This window comes from Motacilla alba, chromosome 1, assembly GCF_015832195.1.
Source record: "Motacilla alba alba isolate MOTALB_02 chromosome 1, Motacilla_alba_V1.0_pri, whole genome shotgun sequence".
NCBI classification, from domain to species: domain Eukaryota; kingdom Metazoa; phylum Chordata; class Aves; order Passeriformes; family Motacillidae; genus Motacilla; species Motacilla alba.
In genome coordinates this window covers 35,929,776-35,954,484 of record NC_052016.1, presented here as the reverse complement: position 1 = coordinate 35,954,484, position 24,709 = coordinate 35,929,776, and the positions used below count along the sequence as shown (strand labels likewise).

Below are 24,709 nucleotides of genomic sequence, written 5' to 3'. Positions count from 1 at the left end.
AAACCCATAAAAAACACCGGGGGCTCCTGGCTGTGGCCCACTGGGGCCCGGGACACAGCATTTTCCAGCACTGGAGGGACGGATAAGAGACTGAGTGAGCTGAGCCACACCCCATGAAAAGGACTTTCTGCATTTGCCATCTCTTCAGAATAACCAGAAGTTCCATTGTTTAATATTACTCATTTTTCCATGTTTTGAGTACTTTGCTTGTTAAACAAACAGGTTTTTTTCCACTTTTCTCAAAGGAAATTCTTTTTTCCTGAACTGGGTGAGGGAGGGGCTGCTTGAATTTGCTTTCTAGAGGACCCTTTTGGAGGTTTGCTCCCTAAATTTGCCCTAAACTAGGACAGCTATGCTATTTTTCACATCACAGCCTTTGCCCCACCCTTTTTCCTACAAAGGCTTGGAGTAGTCATGAAATGTGTTATGGTGATGGATGGGTAATACTGCATCTTTTAATCTGTTGACAATGACTTAACTTTAACCTCTGAGAAGAAGGAATGAGTAAAAGTTTCCATAAAACTAAAGAAATCCTCAAGAAAGGAGGTTACATTAGGCTTTGACAGTTGTCTTAAATACCATGTTTTGCGTTATTTATTTTGCCCCATACCTTCTTTCTGGAATCCAAAATGGTGACTTATTGTGACATAATATTTTTTGGGGAGGGAATAAAACTTTCATTTCCTAGTCTGAGTGCTTAATTTTGCAGTGTCTTTACTTTAGGGTTGGAAAGAACTTTCAGCTAATATTATCTTCCATGCAGGACACTGGCTGCAAGGACTCGACCTTTTGCCAGACCATTAGTCTTGAGAAATAGAGTCTGTCTTTAAAATTGCCATAGGTGAGTGTTTGGCATCTTCTACCATGCACTGAGGTTCTTCAAGCAGGAGATACACAGGAATTATTTACTGGCTCATGCAGAGAGCCTAGCCAGTTAGGCAATTTACTGTGGATTAATGTGCTTACCAGCTCAAGGAGTCCCTGCTGGCCTGGAAGGTATAAGGTAGGAAAATGCCAGCCTCCTTTGATCTTGGAGTGGGTTGATTCTTGATCTTGCTGAGTCAACATGTTCCAGCTCCACTTTTTTTCTCAGCTTTTATGCCTCTTTTAGTCAATATTTTTCTCTTGAATTTAGTTAGTGTCTCATCACTTACACTCTTTTCCTTACCTTTTGTGGCTTACAGTGATGAGAGAATTCTCTTATAAGGTACCAGTTTATTTTTGGAGGAACTCAGCGCAAGCTCACACTGGATTTTTGGGTAGTGAAAGTGTAATTCTTGATTTGGTGATCTTGGGACTGCGTGCTTGTTTACTCTGGACCAGTGTATTTGAAACTATTAGATCTGAACTCAAAATAAACTTGACTGTTGCCTACAGCCAGTGAAGTGAATGGTTGTGAGACTTTTTCCATTCCCAAAACTTTCATTAGTCAAATTGACAGTGTTACCCTGCTTGAGTCATCTCTTTCTTAATTATGTGCTGTTACAGTGTGGATGTATTTGTTAGTGAAATGAACTCTTTTTCATGAATGAGGTAAGAACGTTGCCATAATAATTTTAAGTAATGAAACAGATTTTAATTTCATCTTGAAGGAATCAAACATGTAACTACGACTATCCATGAACTGCACTTTGTTGTTGGGAATTCAGGAAGTTGTATGTGGTGATAGTAGCGGAGGAAGAAATTAGACTTTACATGCTGGATGCCTATGTTATTTTATTCTGCAAATGAACAGTGGAAGACAACGCTGTGTACTATGTGCTGTTTCTAAAGCTCTCTGAAAAACCTGTGATTCTATTGTTGAAGGCAATTCAAAGATCAAATCGCTGAGACATCTTATACCCCCAGCTCTCCCATTGTTCTAGATTTGTGTTTTGGGCTGTGGTACTTCTTTGTGTTTTCTGGTTTGGTCATGTCAAAGTAGTTTGTGTCCTGCTCATCTGCTGCTGCATACTTCTAAAGCCTGTATATGTAGCTTGTTAAATATGTTAGTATTAAAAGTATTTCACTGATAGCTTTAAATCAGCATTTCATTGCATTAGCTTAATCTGTTAATATTATGATTGGCTTGTGAAAACCACACATGGTAGTTCTAAATGTACATACATGCTGATACATTGCTCATTTGCTGCATTTTGTTTCTCTTCTTATGTCCTGACAATATTTTGATGGCAGATATACGTGAACCAAGATTTGCTCAGCAATTCCCAAAGAATGCCAGGTCATCTTTGGCGAAATTATTTGTAATGTGTTAAGAGCAGTTTACACATCGTAGTTTCTTCTCTTGTACTTTTTCTTTTTGCATTCTGTGGTGTTTACTGTCACGATGCTACCTACCATCCTTACCTTGTTTATGGGTCAATGATTCCTTAGACTGCATCCTGGATTTTGCTAACTGAGATTGCTGTCAACAGCATTTACTCAGTTGAGAAGACATTTCAATTGGAAAGGTATCTTTTGCGGAGTGAAGCTTATTCATATTTTGTGCAGTTTGCTCATGAAATGGAGCAAATGAGCAAACTCCTACATAATTTGTGGCAATGATATCTATATTGCTGAAGATATTTGGAAGTTATCTGGACGTGATCCTGGGCAACCACCTCTAGGTGACCTTGCTTGAGCAGTGGGGTTGGATCAGATGACCTCCAGAGACCCCTTTCCCCCTCAGCCTTTCTGTCATTCTGTGATGAGGACTGTGTTCTCATCTGACATGTAAAAACCTTCTTTTCCGTATTTATAGATGTACTGAGTAGTCTGAGCCTTGCTTTGCTAGGTTTTTTTGGATGGGGAGTTACTAACCTAGTGTTGCTTTTCTGGCCTTTTTGAAAAGGAAAAAAAACCAAACATCCAGTTATCTGTCTCCTGAATCAAAATTGCATATTTTATTAGCAGTGGGGATTATTGTCATGTGGAAACTTATTAAAAGCACCTGGAATGCTAAATAATTTGTCATATAGTTGTCTCTTATCCTCTGCTTTACTGACAAGATTAAAGAACTTTGGGAGTAATGAGATAGAGTTTTGCTCTGTGGAAACAGCACAGATTAGACCGTACATCATGATTTCCAGGTATTTTGTTGCTCTATCTTTAGTTCCTCTTTTGGCTGATTTGCTAAGTGGAGAGGTATAAAGCTTTGGTGTTCTTTCCTTCTGACTAGTCCCAGCGGTGCTGAATGTGAGAACTTAGATTTCTGTTTTAGTTAATGCAGCATTACTGTTAAATATATCCACACTGCAGCCTGTGTGTCATTTTATATGAAAACCTTTTGAATTTTAGATGTGTGTGTGTGTGTGTGTGTATTTCCACCCTGAAACAAGGACAACTGTGTTTAACAGCAGAACATTGCCTGCAGCTCCTGTCCTATCAGAGCTTTTCTCACAACATGTCACATAATACCTTCTGGAAACTATTAATATTTAGAGACTGAGTTCAAACTAAATTTTTTATTTTTTTTTTGCTGTTGTTGCCCTGTAATTCATCCAATTTCTGCAGAGCAGGGCTATGTTTTAAACTGCTGCCACGTAGAAGGAAGGGAGTGATCCTGCCAGTCTTGCACTGTGGAGCTCTGTGTCTTTCAGACAAATCCAGTGCTGCCTCTGTGCCACAGCAAGGCTAATTGAGTACCACTGATGCTGTGTGAGCCAGGAGGGTTGTGCATAGTGGTGTCCTGGTGGCAAGAGGAACAAGTCAGGAGAAATTGTTCTAGGCCTGTGTTTGGACAGAGCTGCCCACCCCTAGTAGTGTTGATTCCCCATAACAAAGAGCTTGCCTCCTTTCCTATGGGAGATCCCAGGATAGTCCCCCTCCTCTTTCTCTGCAAGCTCTGCCATACAACATTTCAGTGCAGGGCTTGTGGCACCATGCATGTTGAGTGCTATTCTGATTTTAAACACATTGATAGACAGGTGTCAATTTACCATCTAGACCGACGGTAACAATTATTGGTACAGGAGGAAGAGAAATCTGAGCAATGTGTGTGGACTTCCAATCAGGTATTTAAAGCAGTGTTGCTTCTGGGATGTGCAAGGCAGCTTTGGCTGGGTGATTAAAATAGCATTATGGAAATGTGGTAGCTTGAGTTGGCAGAACATCTGTGTGAGGGTAGTCACTTCCTTAGAGCTCTGTAGGACCTGCCAGAGGGTTTCCCATGCAGAGAAGCCTGGTGCCATCTGCTTACCTGAAAGTTTGCCATCTCTGAGTCTGCATTATATGCCACTTGCTACTTTTACTTGGTAACAGCCATTCTCAATTTGTTTTTTTTTCTGTCTATTTATTTAGTATTTGAACAATTAAGAACTTTCAGACAAAGACCATACTAATACCGTGGCTATTGCTTTAAATTGCTAACTTTCTCCAGCTATTTTTCTTCTGTTGGTGAGAATTTTGGTGCTTAGTCCTGGAGATCAGGCTACCAAGGAGACTCAGAGTGTAAAAGGAAGGAGCTATCTTATTTACTGTGATACCCCTTTTGAACACAGACATCAGGAAGAGGATATTCCTTCAATTAATATAATTCTCATTTTCCAAGTATAGGGGGTGGGAAAAGGGAAGGAAGTACCAGATTAGGAATGGGAACCTGGAGGGGAGGGGTGAGATTGAGCCAGGGCTCGCAGGGGACCTTGGTGGTGGTGAGGAGCAGCAGTTTATTTCTTTGAAAGCTGGAGATGGAAACTGCACTTGGAGCAAAATAGATGAGGGTAGGTTAACTCTGAAATACTGCTTTTTTGTTTCCTTCCCTTTTTCCCTAAGTAGAAAAAGATCATTGTCATCTCAGTTGTGAGAAGAGGCAGGCATAGGCTGAGTGAGATACCAGAGTCTAATGAGAGGCCTTGGGGAGAGGAGACATTTGGAGGAAGTTGATAGTTAGGAAGGCAGAAATAAAATTTAAGACGGTCAGAGGCGGCTCTTGCTGATGGAAGAAGCGGTGTCAGTGGCGTAATGTAGAGAAGAGGAAACCATGTGGCTGAGTGATGGAATATATAGAAAAGATAGTAGGGAATGGCCATTGATAGTAGTGGTTAATGGCCGTGTGAATTTGTGTGCAGAAAACACGCTATTTGTACCTTGGGCTTTAGTTTAACACCCCTGAACATGAAGGTCTAAACACTTTGAAGCTCATTTCCTGTTCTGCTGTGTCCCCAGACATTTAATCTTGACTATATTCTAGCCTCAACATCAGTGTTTGGGCAGTCGGCCAGTTAGGAGACCTGATTTGGCCTGAAATGATCCATAATTTTTCAGCTGGCTCAGCTCACCAGTGGCTGAATGGCTTGTTGCCCAGTCTCCTGAGTACCAGCATAAGGAGTAAGGGAGCCTGCTTTTACAGGGCCACTAAAACCCTGAGAAAAGAATGATTTCCACAGAGATGGTGACCAATATAAGAAATATAGGGTTGTAACATCCTTTATCCAGAAACCGATATTTCAGCTGTTACAGTTGATCATTCCAGTAATGCTGCAGTTGCACACAATCAGTCTTTAACCTACTAAATCAGCAGCATGTATGGACATCCAAGCATCCTTACGTGTCACTTCTTGTTTCTGCAGAAGTGCTAGTTTTGTAGCCATAGGTGACTGGTTGTGACAATGCCAGGGAAGCTGTGTTCTGGGCTTTATCTGGCTGGTGATCAGCGGAGGGGACCCATGCTGATGGAGTGCAACTCTTACTTACCCAGGGCTATCTTCTTACCACACAGGTTAGCTTCTCAATCTCAGGTATGCAGTGAAGGCAGTGTTGTTACTTCTGCAGCTGGAAGTAGGGTCTGCAGATGGGTCCCCTCTGAGTTTGTCAGAGAAGAGCTTCCCAAAGCTTAACCTGCCAAGGCTTGTGCACACACTGGCGATCTATGCTCTAGGTGTTGTTTCAGTTGTCCAGTTATCATTTATCTCACCATGTTTTTATCCAATAGTCCTCAGTTTCCAGCAGATCCTTGCCTTATTGCTGTTGGGATCTATCACTTATCAGTAGCTAGGTATTAATCAGCTTAAATATAATGTGCGACTGTAACTGGAGTCTATTTTTTTGCTGTGAGCTGTGTGAAACACTGTCAAGGTATTTTCTCTTCCTCTGTTGTTTACATAGATAGAGGATGACAGCGTCCTGCCACTTGCTCAAATGGTGGATTCTCTTAATGAGAAAAAGCTCCGGGATTTCTGTTTTGAAACACAAGAATATTTAAAGGATTATCATAATTTTCAGTGACTGCTGCTTCTTAATTTTCTTAAAAAACACACCCTTATCCCCAACTGCAATCCTATATGACAAATGTCTTTTGTCAGCCTATGTTCTGTTGTCTTAGGTTCTGTTCTTAAGGTTGCTTACTTGATGCTTCTAGAAGTCAGTAAGATACTGCTGCTCCTAGTTGGTATCTAACTTTTCCTGGTTGTTATTTGAAACGAAGTTTTCAAACCCTGTTCTTAACAAAATAAAATCAAAAAAAGGGGGTTCACAGAGGTGTTGGCTTGTTAGCTGTGTTGCTTGAAAAGTTTTTTTGGTCTGTGTTATGATTTGCTTGGTCTTTTATCCAAACAATCAGTGGACCAGGAGTTTTCTTCTTTTTACTCTTCATCCAGGAATCACACTTAGTGTGTGTTTTTTCTTGACACATTCTTTTCAAGTATGTCCCCTCTTGTTCCTTCATTTTAGAACAAGCTTATAATGTCTGTGTAGAATGTCACAGAAGCATCTGTCCTACCACATGTGGAGAATGAGGTTGTCCTGTTCTATTAAGTATTTAAAGCGTTTGTGTTAAGCACTTCTCATTGCAAGGAATTAATGCAGCTTTCACTGTGATAATCTTACTCAGTGATTGCAGCAAGCTTTTGATACCTGCTGAATGAAAGTTTTCAAGCTATAATTTTATGAAGGTAATGACAAAATCCTGTTTCTCTTTTGCTTGAAGATTCTCATATAATGCTGTTTCTGTATGTCAGGCGAAATGTTTGAAAATGCTTCATAGCTTATGAGGCAGACAAATATCATTCTCTTATTGGGCTGAACAACCTGAACAAAGGCATGTGCACATCAGTAGATGTGCTAAAAATTCCTTTGCTTTAACATGTGCGTGTGCAGAAACTTAATTTTTTTTAGTAGGAGTAGGAGGCTAAAGCTCCTACTCATAACTTCAGTTTCTGGAGGCTATCATCTGGGTCCTTTCCATTACTCCTGAAGATTTTTTGGCACGACTTCAGAAACTTTTTCTTTTCCTCTGGTAGTATCATGTGTAAAAGGAGAGATTTATAATTCTGGGGTCAAGGAAGATCTGAAAAGGAGGGAGGGCAAGATACTGTGTATAACACACATGTATGATTGCAGTTCCTTTGTTGTCACTTTGTTCTTGTGTTTGTCCCCATATCCTCCCAAAATTCCTGTACAAATCTGAAGTTTTGAACCCAGCATCCTGTCTTGGCACAACTCTTAGGCAATGTGGGTGGTACAGAGGGTGAAGGAGAGTAGCGAGTCAGTACTGTAGTGCTGAACATGTTATTCAAGCTTCTGTAGAGCATACACTGAAACAGTTGCTGGTGGTGTACAAAATGGAACCCCTAATTCATTTTGCTTAGGTAAAAAATATTTAAGAATTACGTTTCTGAAAAGTCAAAAACTTCTCACTCCTAAGAATATTAAAATATGTCGAGTAGTGGTTGCACATGCAACTTGTGGGTCTGCATGTGCTTGAAAGGGTGAAAATTAAGGTGTAGTAGAAACCATTGATATTCTTGGGGTTTAGGTGTTTGAATCTATTGTTTTTAAGCTAAAATTAGCTACGTCTAGCTAATTTTAGGATTCTGTTTAATGTTGGGTATTAGCAATTTTTTTCCCTGAAAAAACTTCTATCAAAACAGCTTTGCTTATCATAGTGAAAAACTTGAGTCTACAAATACTCAGTTTTGTATAGAATAAAGAAAAATAGGTAATGCTTGTGAAGATTGTAGCATGGTGACCTCTGCGAAAGATGAGCTTTGAGTGATGTGGAAAATGCAGTAAAGCTTCAGACTCTGCAGCAACTTTTGTGATATATGCCAATTCATAGAATGTACCACTCTTATTTTCCTTTGTCTTGTGTCGATGGTAAATATTTGGGTTTTTTTCCTATTGAAGACTTAGTTTTGGGCAATAGTAGTAGAGTAGAAATAATATTTAAGAGCCTAATGCTGTATGTGGGAGCTCTCTGGTTCCCTTTAGTTCTGCTTGACCATATGCTTCAGTATCTGATCTGTGCCATCAACACCCGTGGGACTGCCTTTTCCTATATGTAAATATGCTTATTTATAAAAATTCCTTCTTTAGTAGGAAGCAGAGATGATGCACTGGTCTTGCATGAGAGCTCAGTTCATTACTTCTTCAGTGTCACAGGACCAGCTATATATTATTCTGCCTTCATCCAGCTGATCTTTGTGTTGATAAATAATACAGTATGCAAGGTGGTGGTCCATGCTGTCTTAGACTTGACTGTAGCGAGTAGAGTGTAGGTACATTGCTATATACATAATTAAATTTGTGTAACAGCAGTGTTTCCAGTGACTTAGAGTGATTTGTAGTAGAAAATACTGTGGTTTGACATTGTTAATTGTAATGGGCTTTTGAAATTAATCGTGAATTAAAACAATCCTACTGGTTTGTGGTGGATTGAAACCCACATCAAAATAAACCTTACATTTCCAAATGGAGAATTCTTAACTTTTTATCCCACCCAATTCTCTTGTTCAGTATTGATTTCTTTTTTCTATAGTCTATATGTATTTGTCACTCCCATTTCTTCTAAAGTTCTTTCATCTTTATTACTTTTAAAAAATAAAGTCTGTCTCATTTGGGTGCTAGTTGGAAAGGAAGATCTGATCCTCTACTCAGTAGGGTGTTAGGATACAGGAAGCTATTTAAAACAGTTTTGTGCAGGGCAAGGTACCACCATTCTTCTCATTCAGGTTTCTTGAGGAAACAGGAAGAGATCCTAAATTTATTGAACTTGTAGTAGAATTTTCAGAGTCCTTTTATAGGCATAAGATTGATTCCTAAAAGATATACTTTCCCCTCTATATTAGCATTGTGAGTGCTTGGAGCAGATTTAAGACCTTGTTCTGCAGACATGTAATATTCCGCACAGAAGTAATTAGTTGCAGATGTTAGCTCAAGTTCCTTTAATCATTAAAAAATCTGAATTAATGCCTGTTTTTGATTGTGTTAGTGTGTTGAGGCAAATGTGGTTGTATTCTCTTTTGCACTGGAGTAGCAGAAGAGATACAAAAGTGATGTGTTTGATAGGGCTGTAGTGATTGAAAACTCTACATTGTTGAACTTTGTGCAGCTACTGCTTTTTTTGTAATGAAGTGGTTTTGTACCTGAATGACATTAAGACACTAAAAACTAAATGAGTTTGCTTATATCTAGTTGAAAATGTGTAATTTTGTTTGCTCACCACCAGTGAACGTTGCATTAATTGCTGTTGTAATCTTAAAAAGTATTATTTTTCTTCCTGAAATAGTTGATCTGATTCTTTTGAAAATCTGTTTCAGCTGATACTGTAACTACAAAACAAAGAAGTTTCATGTAATCTTGAAATGTTTACACAGTCTCTAGTCACCCTTCTTAGCATTGACAAATGCCTGGCTGCTCTTGTAAGTGCAAGTGTAGGAGTGTTTGTAGAAAACAACTACTTTTCTTCCCTAGTAAAACTTGAGCTGACTGTACCAGCTATAGCAGTGCTTCCTGAGCTTAGCACCCTTGTCCTTTTTTGAGTTGGTTTTTCAGATTACATGGCTGCTGTAGACAGAGGTGAGGAACAAATGCCTCTGCTAATGGTCACACCACTGGACAGATTCTCAAAATAATTTTAACAATTCTGTTCATGTAAATATTCATAACATAGGAAACAAATAGTTCCCAAAGGATGATCCCTTACCTGCATATCTTTTTTTTCTTCTTCCTTCAAAGGGTATACATGTTCCATATTTGATAGTGTTAGCTGTACTGTTTTGGTCTTAACTGGAAGGCATGTTTTGTTCTTTTTATTATGGTTGTAAAGAAACCCTATGAGTTGTCTTTTATGTTAACGCTCTTAATTAATAAATTATCAGCATATGAAGATTCATGAAGGTCCTGGCTGCGTTCCAAAATACTATACAAGATACCAAGGAATACTCAGTGTTGTTTCATTTTGTAGAGGACTTCATGCATAAGGGATGTGCTTCAACTCTGCACTCCCTTCTGGAAGTTCTGCGTGCCCATTCAATCTGTATTTTTGAAATTCTCTCTAAAATATATTTCCCCCAGGATTTTGCTTGTCCTCATTCTAGAGCTGTTTCCAAGGCCTGTACCTAGATTAGTGGACAGAGGAAAACAATTAGGTAGAAACAGTAAAGGAGTAACAAGCAGAAGGTCTCTAATGACTAGCATAGAAATCTGTGAATTTAACATACTAGATTTCTGGAAATGGACATTTTTTTGGGTGTTTCTAAAAAAATGCATGTAATGAATTACATTTGCAGGGGAAAAAATACAGAAAGGCAGTCTAAGGATGTCAGCACTTAAGTGGCTTGTCTTCCTGGCGGAATTACTGGGTGAAAGGAGCACAGTCAAGTTCTGAGGCCTTCTAATGGTATGCGTTAAGAAAGACTGAATTAAAAATACTTGGCAACTAAGCAGATAAATTAGATGTAGTCAGGTTCTAGAAAATGGGAAGAATGCCCAGACACTGGCAGTCTGGACAATAGCAAAGTTTCCACTGCTAAACAAAAGATATGGAAGGAAGATTTAAAAGATAAGTTACAGTTTATTTGCCTGGAAGGTGACACCCAGCTATATACAAAGAAATGTCAGTAGCTAAGGTTTTGGTTTAAACACAAGATCAGATCTAAAAGAGGATCTGTGAGCTTCCATCATGGAGATGAGAAGTCTTGAGGGCAGTGATGAAGGTGGCTAAAAGCCCAGATTCTTGGTCTGAGATTTGGGCTGCAAACAAGATCAATTACGGACATCATTTCTTGCAGAGCAGTGGAAGGAAATTTTATTTGGAGAAGGTCTGCGTAGGCTTTGTGGGAGTATTTAGGATTCAAGGAGAGTGCCTGTGCCTGTGTCAGTGAATTCTCTCTTCTCCCTAGCATAGTCCAAATAAGTTGAATGATAACAGTGAGGAGGACTGGCATCCGGAGTGGTGGCCATGCCCTTGTTGAAGACCAAGGAAGGAAGCTAGTGAAGCCTAAGTTGGTGCAAATAATAGTAAAGGAAGGTAGGAAGTAGGAAGATGCAGGTCAAGAGGAAATGTCACTATATGTCAAGAGGAAGAAAAGCTAAAACTAGATGGAAAGGGATAGGAGTTGAATAAGAATTCTGTCTCATGTTCCTTCTGTTTGGGAAACAGTGCTCATGTCACATGCAAATCTAACCACTTGCTAGAAAAAAATAAATTACTGTCATCTTTGTCTAAAAGAAACCAAGGCATCTGTTTTTTGGGGTAATTTTCTGGGCAATAAATCACAGAATCATAGAGTATCTTGAGTTGGAAAGGATGCAGAAGGATCATCAAGTCCACTAATGGTACTGAGGGGACAACCTCAGTGTGCCTGAGAGTGCCAAGAAATCCGAATGCTCCTTGAACTCTGTCAGGCTTGGTTCTGTGACCACTGCCCTGGGGAGCTGTTCCAGGGCCCAGCCACCCTCTGGGTGAAGAACCTTTCTAATGTCCAACCCAAATCTCCCCTGACACAACTTCAGGTCATTTCCTTGGGTCCTGTCACAGGTCACCACAGAGGCGAGATCAGTGCCTGCCCCTCCTCTTCCCCTTATGAGGAAGCTGTATCCTGCAGTGAGCTCTCCCCTCAGTGCCCTCCTCTCCAGGCTGAACGAACCAAGTGACCTCGGCTACTCCTCACAAGGCTTCCTCACCAGACTGTTCACCATCAGAGGATGGCTCTCCTTTGCACACTCTCTAATAGCTCAATGTCTTTCTTGTAGCAGCCAAAACTGTCCACAGCCCTCGAGGTGAGGCTGCCCCAGTGCAGAGCAGAGCAGGACGATCCCCTCCCTTGCCTTGCTGGTGATGCTGCGCCTGATGCAGTGTTGGCCTTCCTGGCTGCCAGGGCGCTGCTGACTCAGATTGGGCTTACCATTGACCAGGATTCACAGATTCCTTTCCATAGGTTTTCTGTATATGGAAAAGTTGTTCAACAATAGTTTTTCAAAGTGTGTTAGATATGTTCTCTTCTGATGTCATAATGAACTGTTATTAACTCCCTTGGAGAAGAAGGGTTGAAATGGGGAATATTCTGCATTTCAACATTTCATTCCCAGGCTTCCACATAGATGCACAAGTAACTGTGTAAGTGTGTTTATATAGCATATGTAGGTATTGCTGTTTTAAGTAAAACAGTGAGTAGGTAGGATGCTTGCAGATAACTAAAAGCATAATGTTCCTAATGTTCTTAAACTAGTTTACAACATTGACAAAGGACAGTTTGACTTAGTCGTTTTATTAAATAACAAAAACTTTTTCCTACTAAATTATCATCTATTTACTCTGACTGTGCTAGAGTTTTAGGCTGTGTCCATCTGCAAGGTTGTTTTAAACAAAGGTGAAAATATATTTAGAAACAGTGCTTTGGACAAATACTGTCAGATTATTTGGGGACAAAACATTCGGTTGAAAACATGAATAAGATTCTTCTTAAAGTTGGTTTGGAAAATCTTTATAATCAATACTTTGACAGTATTTTTGATACACAAAAGTTACTTCCATGCCTGTAGGATTCATTTTTTTTCCAATAAAAATATTCTTTTCTAACCAGTGATCTCTGACTGAGGTCATTACCTGAAGAAAAAAAATTCAGTCTAATAAATACAACCTTAACTTGCCTTGAAAGAGAAAACTCTTGCTAAGTAACAGCCTCCCTGTTAATGGTGGAGCTTCCCTCTTCAGCTGTCACAAACACATACACCTCTGGTACTCCTTCATGAGCCTCCTTCTGATGTCTCAGAGCAGCCCAGCAAATTGGGAGAAAGTGGTCACTTTTGCAGGTTGATCATGGTGAAAACCGAACATTAGAAAAAAATAATCAAGCCTCTTTTTCTATACATGCTTGACAGTAGAGAGTAATGCAGCCATCCATACAGGAAGGGTGATCCAGCAAGAACAAAACCCAGCACAACTGCTTTGTTCTTCCAGTTCTTCCTCTTTCAGACTCCAGTCCTGTGAGGGGCAGTATATGTACCTCCAGGCCTCTTGTACGCCATGTGTGTATATTCACCATATACTGAGAGAAGGTAATGGGGTTGTGATATGTGAGGGTATTATAAAACTGTGTATGCTGAAAGACTGGAGTAAAGTCTTCTTGTAGTTAATGTGAAATGCTTTTTAGGTGCTGACTCTCAAACTTTTTTGTTCTAATTAGTGTCTAGTTTTTTGTTTCACTGACTCTGAAAGTAGCCTCTGGTTGAAGATCAAGCATCACCAGAGGGTAAAAGTTCACGATTTCCACACAGGTGGTTATTTATGAATGATGGGCTTACACAAATATTTTTGTCCTCTAACAGTTGTCTGTCTATCTCCTGAAAATCCAAATGATAATGAATTGTGTGTCCTTTCTGTAAGCCAGTGGCCTATTTTTTAGTGGCAAGAAATAAAGCCACTGCTGGTGGCCTGCTTGCTTTTCTTGACTCTGTTCTAATTTTTATTTCTGTTTTTTAAATCTTGAATCTCACAAAGAAATTTGAACAAATTTTTAGGTTTTTTTTTTTCAGTTTGCTTTCTAAAGAGCCTGTTGTGTCACAGCAGATAGGAAAGACTTTTAACAAAAGTCATTGTCTTGACAAGGGAGGCTTGGTAGCTGTTCAGAAGACTCGCTACTGTGTGCACAATTAAAGCACATTAAGTTCCAGTTGGTGATTTGGGTGTCAAGCGTTATAATTTGTGGTCTTCTCTAAATGATATTTAGGCAGCTCGTGGATGCTTTGAGAGCATACAGTGTTCTGCATAGCCAGCTGCAATAGTTCATGGCAGTGATTGTTTAAAAAACTTGCACCTGTTTCTAGTTTCAGATTCTAATTATTAAATCTATTTATGGTTCTTCTTAGCAAAAACAGTCTAAGCACAGGTTATTTTAATAACATTGCTTGCTTTAAAGTAGCTCCTGCTGTAGTTTCATGGTACTCGAACATCTCTTGAGACTCTTGAATAAGCTTTAGGGATGACTACAAGAAAGAAGCATTCTCTTAGATAAGGTTTTGAAGATTTACTCAAAATACTTTAAATTTTAAGAGTTTACTTCTGTTGCGTGGAAGTGGGGGTGGGATACGGAAACAGTTTGACAGGTTTTGGTATATGGTGTTATGCTGGGATTCTCTCCAATCTTGTATTTTTAGATTGATCCTTCTGAGGTCTCTGAGTATTTTAATATAGTGCTCTCTTCTTGTATTAAATTGTTGCTTACTCCTTCCTCTGCTGGCTAGGGAGCTTGGTGACTTGAGGGGGTGTCAGCTGCTCACACATAATCAGTCTTCTCAGTCTCTTAACTTTATTCTGTATTTTCACTGAATTCTTGTTGCTTAAGAGCTCAGAAGAAACATGTGGTATTGTTATTTAGGGGTGTGATTTTTCTTTTATCAAGGTCTTATACTTGAATACATTTAAAAATATGTCTTCAGCTGGCATGTAGAATATGAGGTGTCATGTAGCTCATGCTGTCCATCATTGGTAATTGCACAGAGAATATGTGTCTGCAGAAGAAGCTCTTGTGCTATCTCCTGTAAACTCCCTCAAATACCTGTTGACCTTTCTCTTCATCTTACTGTTTGTTTATCTCAAAATGTCACTTCCTGGAAGAAAGGCTTTGAGCTGATCATACAGTTAGCATTGGGGTTTTCCATCTCTATTGAGTCTGTTTATTTTCTTCTGAGTGAAGGAAAGCAGACTGTGCCATTCAGCCTTTCATAATGACTCTAATTGGATTGTACTGCTCTAGAAATGATCAGCTTTTGTATGTTTATACAGTGATTCCTGCAGTGTAGACAGGTGTGAGTTCAAAACTTATTTTCCAATTTATGGCTGTTTTATGCAGTTTGAATCTAGAAACAGGTGAAGTTTGTAGAGTGATGGAGTATTGTTGCATTGGAGTATTGTATTATGGTTGTTGCATGCGGCAACTGGCACTGAAAACTTAAAAAAAGGTGAAAAGAAAATCTTCCTGGCACTTGATATTGATGGAGCAAAGTTGTGAAGGTGCACAAAGCACATCAGCAGTGACTCATTTCAGTGAATCAGACTCACTGTAACTACTCAAACTTCATAATTCTGTTTCACACAGCGGGATTGTATTTAGGCACTTCCAAGTTAACCATGTGTTTTACCAAACATATTTCTATTTATCAATAAAGCAATTAGGCTAATGTAAATATACCTTGACCAGCTTTTTATTAAGGCCTGAGCTACACTGTTACCTTTTCCCTTGTAAAAATGCAGTCATTTCAATGATGGTTGATCCTTTGCCAAAATAATTTCAATACCTATCAGCAAATGTTAGTGAATTTAGTCAGAAAGTAAATACTGTCACTTGACTAAAGATACCAAATTTTGAATATGGGAAATGTACCTGCAAAATACATTATTCCCACACTGAAGTATTTTGACTCTTAACCATTCAGTGACATTTCAGATTTCTTATTCTCTGTCAAGCACCTCTTTGGCTCCTTTACATCATGCTGTCTCTTGGGGAGAACATGACTGTGGGAATGATGTGTTGTTCTGGCGATTTCATTCTCATTCTCTCCAGTTGCATCTTACAGAGAACCCTCTGCTAGCCTTGGAAAAGCTTTCCAGAGCTTCAGATCTTCCAAGTGGTAGAAATTTTTTCTGTTTTTGTTACTGCTATTTGAGCATGATATTGCTGCCATGACAGAGTGTGAGTAGCTTTTGCAGGAATACAAGGAAGTTTTTTTCTCATATAAGTATGTCACAGTAGAAGTAAAAGTTATCCTACTTGTTCTCTCTTTTTAGAATAGTGCTTTGCTGCTTTGGAAGTTTTTTCTTTCCTTCTCAGTTAAGGGAGAGAGGCACTGATACTATTAGACAGTATTAATGATCTTGGATTTGACAGTCAAATTGAAGAGCTCAGTAGTTTGTTTTTTTTTTATTGTTTGGAAGAGATATGGATATGGTGTGAATCATATTGAGAAAAGTGGCTGAAGAACTTCAGTTTGAAAGCGTTTCCATCAGTGCATCTATTAAAATGTTGCTTTGTATTCCTAGTACTGATATATTGAAGGTAATAATGCTGCTATAATTTATTTTAAATGCAAACTTAATAGCACTTTGGAAAAATGTAAGAGCTAATAAAGTACTCTTTGTGTAACAATGCATTTTTTTTACTTAATGCTTGTTTTAAATGCCTACAACTTTTTTTTTGGCTTACATTAGTCATTGAGCAACTCTGTTTTTTAAAGAAGCTTGTAAAGGTGGTGCTATATTGAGAGTCTGATGTGTGTCTTTCTGATGCCTTGAAATATTTTAGGACTGGAATAGGCCATTTTTGTCTGTTGTTAGAATAACCTCTTTAAGCCAAGCTTTAGAACTCTTCATTCTGTGTGCAAATCTTAAAACCTTGACTGATTATTAAAGATCACACTGTAAGATAACTGCTTAAAATCAAGATGATGTTAGTCTTGTTGAAAGTGAATTTCAAAATCATATTTTACTAAAAGCTCTCATGCGCCTAAATGGCTTTATAATTAATTCTGCTTTTAGGACTGATGGTTTAAGGACTGTACTGATTGGAGCAATGAGTTGTGAATTGAAGGGAAAACATGCTGTGGTGGGGGTTGTTAATAAACAAAGTGGCTGTGGGGTTTTTTTTTGTAGTGATGACTTCTGATCTTGTCAAGTTGTGTGCGATTTATTTATTGTGGAGAAAGTAAAGAAGAGCCCTTCTGATTTCTTAAAAAATATTATTGAATTATTGCTAGATGTGCCTCTGCATACATCCTGTAGTTGAAGTACAGCTCTCAAAATTCTTAAATGGACAAGCAAAGGTGTAAAGACAATCTAAAAAATTCCTGTGATAAATTTTTCCATGTTAGTGTTGTGGACATGTGTGGTGTTCTTTTGGGGCTCCTGGCAAAAATAGAATAGGATTGTGTACTAACATAAATCAATAAACTTGTCTGAATCATTAGAATTGCTTAGAGAAAACCAGGTTAGGATGTGGCTTCTGTTAAAGCTGCAGTTTGTTTGTAAGCAACATGTTTTTAGTAATGAGTTGCTGACTAGCATTTGTGTCTCTAGAGAAGAAGAGGAACGTCTGAGAAATAAGATCCGAGCAGATCATGAAAAGGCTCTGGAAGAGGCTAAGGAGAAATTGAAGAAATCACGGGATGAGATTCAAGCTGAGATTCAGACAGAAAAGAACAAAGTAGTGCAAGAATTGAAAAAGAAAGACAGCAAGCCACTGCCCCCTGTTCCTTTACCAAACCTGATAGGGATAAACAGCGGAGAACCAGCAGACCTGGATATCCGAGAGAAGAGGAACAAAATTAAAGAGGTAAAGATGATGTGATGATGGTCCTACCTGTTCTTGTGTCTGACAGCAGTTTTTTATATGGCATTTAGTTGCTGTGATTTATGTTAAGAAAGAAAAACAGATCTGCAAATCATTTAGTAAACTAAAAGTGGACAAGTAGTAATGAGCATCAGCATTATTGCATGGTTTTTTTCCTGGTGTTGGAGTATTAATATTTCACTGGATAACAACTTAAAAATTATTTTAAGGAATTTCTTCAGCCTAGTGGTATGGATTCAAAGTGAGTTTGTCATTAACACATGGAAGAGTAACAAGAGCATCTTTAAAGTAGGGCATGACTTTGTGAGTTTCCTTTCAAAGAATGGGATATCTTACTGTGTCACAGGATATTTTTAGATGTTAAAACATTAGATCGAAAAGGAAAAAGACCTGCTGCTAATATTTGAAATTACCAAATTATAACATACTTTTCAAAATAAATTTTAAATGGGTTTTAAAAGTTGAGTAAATTTAAATGGATTGATTATTTTACAGGTAAATGAGACAAACTAAGATCTTTGCTTAGCCTTTTGGTTCTGTGGCAACTTACACTATGGAAATTGCTGTTTCTGGTCTTATCCTCTCCACTACTGGTTGGCTGTGAGATTCATTGCCCCTTTTTGTCCTGGCAATGCCAATTTCCTATTACTGTTGCCAGACATTTCTCTGAGTCTGACCTTCTAACTAGTATGGCAGAAACATTGTACAACCTCATTATTCTTTTTCTTTCCTGCACTCTGATGAGTTTTATGCCAAAAACTCGGTTTAGCAAAACAGAAATGGTTCAGGCCAGACACAGACAAGCACTGACCCTATTGCTAAAGAATGTCCAGGATAATAGCATTTAGTATTTACATCAGATAAATCTACTTTTAAATTGTAATCTGAGTTTAGTTAGTTTATAAAACCAAAAAGAAATCTGTCATACACCTGTACTCATCATAGGAAGGAGTTGTAGCTGAATCACCTGTCATTCTGTGGGTAGATCACCCAAGCTGGAATTTTACTTTGAATATTAATGATGGCTAGATGGAATCCACTCTTATAAAGTAATGAGCAGCTGGTTATTATACATGAGTGATGCAGTGTGGAGCTGTGACACTATTTGAAGTAGTTGCTCCAAATAGAGCCCTGTCACAATCTGGATATCTGAAGTGGCAAATCCTTCCATGGAAGATGTGCCTGGTAGTGATTACTACAGAAGTACTTTTGCTAGGAAGTTGTGTCTGGAATATTGGACCTCCTTGACCCTGCTTGGTTAGGGCTTCTTCCTGAAGAACAAAATTGAATTGTGGATTTTAAAAGGCTCTACCAATTTGTCTGCAACCATTTTGAGTGAGACTATATAGAGCTGTTTGCTTTTCTAAATGTTTTTGTAGGGTGGACCGTGAAGAGCATGTTTGTCAACACTTCTTCATTTTTACTACAGATTACTGTAGCAAAATACCTTTGAGATGGATTTAATGCATAGAATAAAATTGAGTTTACCAAGTCATGCAGAATTACTGAGCACAGCTAACAGTGAAGAACTAGCTAGAAGAAATAATCAAAGACCAAGTCTGGAATTGGAGGGGAGATTGAAAATTAGTATTTGCATTTCTGAGGTTGTTTGGTCAGATTGTAGATTGGGAGATTATAAACTCCAGGTTAGTATAGAATGGCAGTATTCTTGGTCTCATAAAAAAGTAGTAAAATTTGGACCATTCCTGCTGATCTAAACTTGGAGGTATAGCAAAGTGTAAGGAACTCAGGGTAGTTTGTGAATAAGAATCACCAGGTGGTGATCCTTAGCTGCAGTTGCCACACACCTCGTGCTGTAAAAGGCTTACTTCTTTTTTTGGTGATCAGCCTACGTGTGAGTCACACTGACAAGCTGTTTTTTTTATTGCATAAGTTGTTGATGACTACTATTATGGTTTCTGAAGTGTAGCTTTTCATTACCAGACCATAGGTGTTTGTGGGTAAGTCCTTCAGTTAGGATAATAATGCCTTTGTCTTGAGCAGTTTTCCCTTGAGTGCACACTGTGCTTGTAACAGCCCAGGATCACAGGAGCATGAGTGAAAATTCTTTGTTATATGAAAATATATGCCTTCATTGACTCAGCCATGTTAGTACTGTAGATACCAGGTGATCTCCAGAATTCTTGATTTTTTGTTTCATGCAGGACAGGAGAGTGTCACTTCTACAGCTAGATGTGTGAAGGCATAGAACAGTGCAGTGGGAGGTCTGCTAGGGAGAATGGATAAACAGTAATCCTGAGGAACCATTGATGGCACAATGTGGCTGAGATTAAAACATATATTAATAGTGTCAAGTGAATAATATTTTATCTGAAGTCTGTTTTTGACAGCATCCCATGTCTCAGGAAAGACAGCAGTGATTTCAGAGATGTGAGGTGCATTTTGAAATACATTCATCACTGAGGTCCTCCCTCACTGTTTTATGTAACCAGTGTAGACTAATACAAATAGTCTTTGTAGATAGAGACATAGCAGAAAAAATGAACAAGTTCCAGGAGACAATATCTCTAATGTAAGTCCACAACTGATATATAAATATATATATATGTAATTTTTGACATGTAAGACATTATGATTGCCTGAAAAATAGCCCAGGGAAGCTACTGACTCTTTGGAGGCTGCCTATGTGGCTTCAGAATTCCTGGTGTTCTCAAGAAAGCATTTGACCTGCTTTGGTTTACTGTGAATTGTCCTGATATATATATGAGGAACTTCACTCTCAAAGAACAGCTTTAGACTGTTCAAATTCACAAAATTAATGATGTTATACAGCCTATTTCACCTCCTATCAAATGGTGAAAAACTGTATAGAATTGGATGAAATGATGGGGACTGTTTGTAACACACGAGTCTTTACATTTGTGAGAAAGGCTGGAAAATTTTCAAATGAGGATCCAGTTTCTGTTATTTCTGCCAAAAATATATTACAAGTTTTACTTTCCAAATAGCAACTTGATGAAGGCTGGTTCTTTAACATCTTTAACAACATAGAAAAAAGTGCATATAAAAGGAAAAAAGAATTGCTGTAATGCCCTTAAGAGAGCTTTGCAAAACATTTGAAATCTTTATATAATAGGAATGTTTGCTGAGCATGGAGAGGGAAGCTTCTTAAGGTCAAGGAATACAACTGGGAGCAGAATCTTCATCTTACTGGGGCGTTTTTTTTGTATGTCATTTGATTGTGATAATTGTATATAGTGTTACATTGTATTCTCAAGTTTAATTTACAATATTGTATAATCTGTCTGTATTCTTCAAAGATGCTATTAATTTTTTCAATAAGGAGAATTTATGAGTTGACTGATTATTTTAGATGCACAGTGGCAACTCTGAGAAGTAAAGGTTTTCCACTTGCTTACCATACGGGCGTATTAGCTGTTCAGGATTTTAAAAGATGCTGTGGTGTTTAATTAACTGGTACTTTAAGAATAAACACACTGAAAATTATTCTTGCTGCTACACTTTAGCTTTGATTTTGGCTTTTTGTACTATGTAGAACAAAAATATTGAAAAAGTAAATTTATGGAGTTTTTTTTGATTTTAAGTGCAACTTGTATAATTTTACAGCAAGGCTTTAAGATGTGTCTTTTCATTGTGGTTAATGCAGAGAAATTAAGAACAAATCCTGTCGTTTGGAAGTCATTGGCTTTGTTTCCAAGTTAAATTAGCTATAAATTGCTTGAGCACTTGGAATTTTGGCCCTTAATTTCTATTATTGTACTCTTTAAAGGTGTTCAGAGTATTTTTTTTCTTTTTCTTTCAGTTTCAATGTAATCATTATATAGTGCTCTGGGCTCTATAGTAAGTTTATTTCCATGGGAAGGTAAATTCTGCCCAGACAAATAAGGAAAATTTTGTAATTCTTTTCGCTCTATTCAGGGTTCATGTTTTCTTTAATTTCAGCCTGACATGTCACAGTATTGTCTTACTGCCAGCACTCATTTAGGATACTTGTTAAAACAGTGTATTTCATCCAATAATGGTCCTAATCCTATGCAGGTGATCCTTCCTCTCTGCTCAGCACTGGTGGGGCCATACCTGGAGTCCCTTGTTCAGTTTTGGACTTGCCAGTATGAAAGAGACAGGAGTGTTGTTGGAAAGGGTCCAGTGAGCGACCACAAAGATGCTTAAGGGACTGGAGAGTCTCTCATCTGAGCAAAGGATAAGGGAGCTGGGCTGGACAAGAGAGGGAATCTTGCAAAGTACCTGGAGGGAGGATGCAAGGAAGACAGAGCCAGGCTCTTTTCAGTGATTCCCAGTGGCAGGCACAAAGGCAGTGGGCATACACTGAAACACAGGAAGGAAGCTGCATCTGAACATCATAAAACATTGTTTATTGTGAAGGGTGGCCAAGCACTGGAGCTGGTTGCCTACAGAGACTGTGGAGTCTCCCTCCTTGGAAATAACTGGGAATGGACAGGTTGTTTAAAATGACACTACTTGAGCGGGGAGGTGGGACCAGATACCCTCCAGAGGTCCCTTCCAACCTCAGCTATTCTGAAGTAGGATGATGTTTGTTGACTAAGCCTGTCAGCTGGAAGACAGCTTCTCCAGAATGTTACACGGGTGCACAAGGTAATCTTAACAGCTAAGTAATAATGCTGTAGGTTTCAGATAGATTGGGAAATCTGAGTTCTTTGGAGCTTCTGTTCTATTGCTTGTTATTTGTTGTGATATGCAGTCGTGTAATTACACAGTGCTAATTGTAAATACACTTTTTAAAAATCGAGCTCGAAGGACGCATGGTGTCCACAGAAGTAACGCAGAGTTATGAAGTGACTGAAAGTGCTGGCTGTTCCATTCTTGCTTGTGCTGTTTAAAAGCTCTTATTTTTAATGAGATGGGATGGCACGGTGGTATCTTTCTGATAAGCTGTTCTCAACACAGCAAAATTCTGCTTCTGTTCCTGTGTGTCACAACTTTCTGGTAAAAAAAAAAAAAAGAAAAGGTGGAGAAGACATTTAAACAAAAGTTATTGTGAAATGGACATCCAGGAAGTAGAGGCGCTAGAGTTAAAGGTCATTGAATAATAGAATAGTTTGGGTTGGAAGGGACCTTTAAAGGTCATCTAGCACAACTTGAAGTTCATTTGCGACATATGACACCTGTAGAAAGAGTTAAGTTTGGATGCTTTGCACAAGTGAGGAACAAGTCTGTCTGGGAAGCTGGGATGTTCTGACTTGTGTTCTTTTGCCAGTGAACTTCCCTTAGCAAAACTTTCCATTTATCCTCTTTTAAAATTAGAGTTGTAATATATTGCCTATTTGAAGGGAAGGTAGGAAGTTAATTTATTTAATATTAGTGGAGGCAATGTCAGAAACACTTACAGATATGTGTCAAGAAGAAAAATGATTAAAATATATTTTCATCATGGTCTCTGGATGATACTCAAGAAGCTACTAATACTGTTGGGAAGTAACAGGCTGTTTTATAAGTAGCAAAACTTATGGTTTCCTATGGATTTTTTACTTTATCCCCTTATACCACCCTCTGCTGATCGTGCACTTGTTGCTGTGAATATCTTCTTGCCTTCCTGTTTGACTGCATGAATTGCAGTGTGTTCTGTGCCTTCTTTAGAGCTATTGGTGTGCTACATGCTGCCCCCCCTGAATGAATGAAGTGTTGAATTATAACTGCTTTTGTCTCAGTCAGGATACCAATTTGTGTCAGTCTGCCTTATCTAGCCATATATATTTTGTTCTTTTCCTCAACACAAAAGGTAGAGTATCTGGTTCCTCCAGCTCTTTAAAATGAAGTGTGAAATTAGAAAATGGATTAAAAGGCTACTGTAAATAGATGTGTCAAATGATGGGATGTACAGACAGCAAGATTGCATAAGCCTCAGTCTTTTAAGAAATTGGGCTAAATATAGTATGTGTCCCATTACCTGAGTTCTAATTTGTGTGCTTCCTGAGAAAAGAGCTGTGTAGAAGAAAGAATTACTTAATCATCCAGAGATCTTTTCATGCTGCCTAAGTCCTATTTTCATAGTTACTCTTCATACAACTTTCAGAGCTAATCTCATTTATTGTTTCTAATTGCAGTCTTTCTGATCTAGCCAAATAGGTTGCCTTCTGTGACTGGGGGACTTTTTTTTTGAAAATCTAAGACCAAATCAGAACAATTTCCAATATCATGATTGCTGACACTTTACGGTCTTTGTTTCCTTGGTCAAATTTACTTGGATTTCTAGTTGGTTGCAACATCAATTTGTAATAATCCATGCCTGTTAAGGGTTTTGCATTGTATTTTGTAGCTCACTGCTCCTGACTTGCCTTCCTTCAGTTGCTTCCTGAAACTGAAGGGCATAATTATCATCACCCAACTTTTTCAGTATTTAAGGCAACCCTCTCTGCAGTGTGAATGTTAGTATAAAATCCATACACACAGTGTGTGTATATAAAAATCTCTTCGCATTTTTACATGTGTATACACACACACATTGTTTATTAGTTGGTTTTGTTTGCACGCTATTTGGATTCTCTGTGTTCTGGGTTTTCTTTCCAGTGTAATTTGACAAGTTGAGAACAGGTAAATTGGCTTTCAGTTAGTTTCAAAACACTCTTTTAAAGCTTATCTTAATTTTACTGAATTAGTGTAATCTGTAAATTAAGGATAAAATCTTTTTGATTGAGCCTGTTGGTAAACTAGTTTTCCGTTTATGTATTAGAATGAATATTGTTCAAATGGCACTTTGGCCAGTACAGGCATGTTAGGAGTGGCCCTAAACAAAGCTGTGCCCCAGCTTGTTGGAATGATTTTATGAAGAACTCATTTTACATTTGTTAAATCAATCTTTTATGTCTGTGAGAAGCTTTGCAACTTGGTGTATTTATTTTACTGGAATAGAAGAATGGAAATAAAACTCCTAATGTGCAGCTTCATTTGCAATATTTCTGCTGCACATGTTGATTTGATTTGTAACTTAAAATATGCTACTCATGAAGAATGCAAGTTTTTGTTTGAGGGTATTTTAAAATTGAATCAATTTAGTCAAGTTGTAGAAATTACGGAATTCTCCAGCACTCATGCAGTATTGGAAGCATGTTAAAAATTCAGGAAGGTGTTCTTTATTATTAAAGATGCCTTTTTTTCCAGATTGTTGTGAGAAGAACCTGTATTTCAACAATGAATTAGCACATTTGCGG

The 24,709-nt window shown here is 38.3% G+C and overlaps 1 protein-coding gene across 1 annotated transcript in view; it reads left to right on the top strand.

Moving 5' to 3' along the window:
* The window catches only part of MAN1A2 (mannosidase alpha class 1A member 2), a 134,185-nt gene that overhangs the window by 12,382 nt on the left and 97,094 nt on the right, over positions 1–24,709 (top strand). The window contains exon 2 of the mRNA XM_038135629.1: positions 17,267–17,522. Coding sequence (XP_037991557.1) covers positions 17,267–17,522 — 256 coding nt within the window. The remainder of the gene's footprint in view (positions 1–17,266; positions 17,523–24,709) is intronic.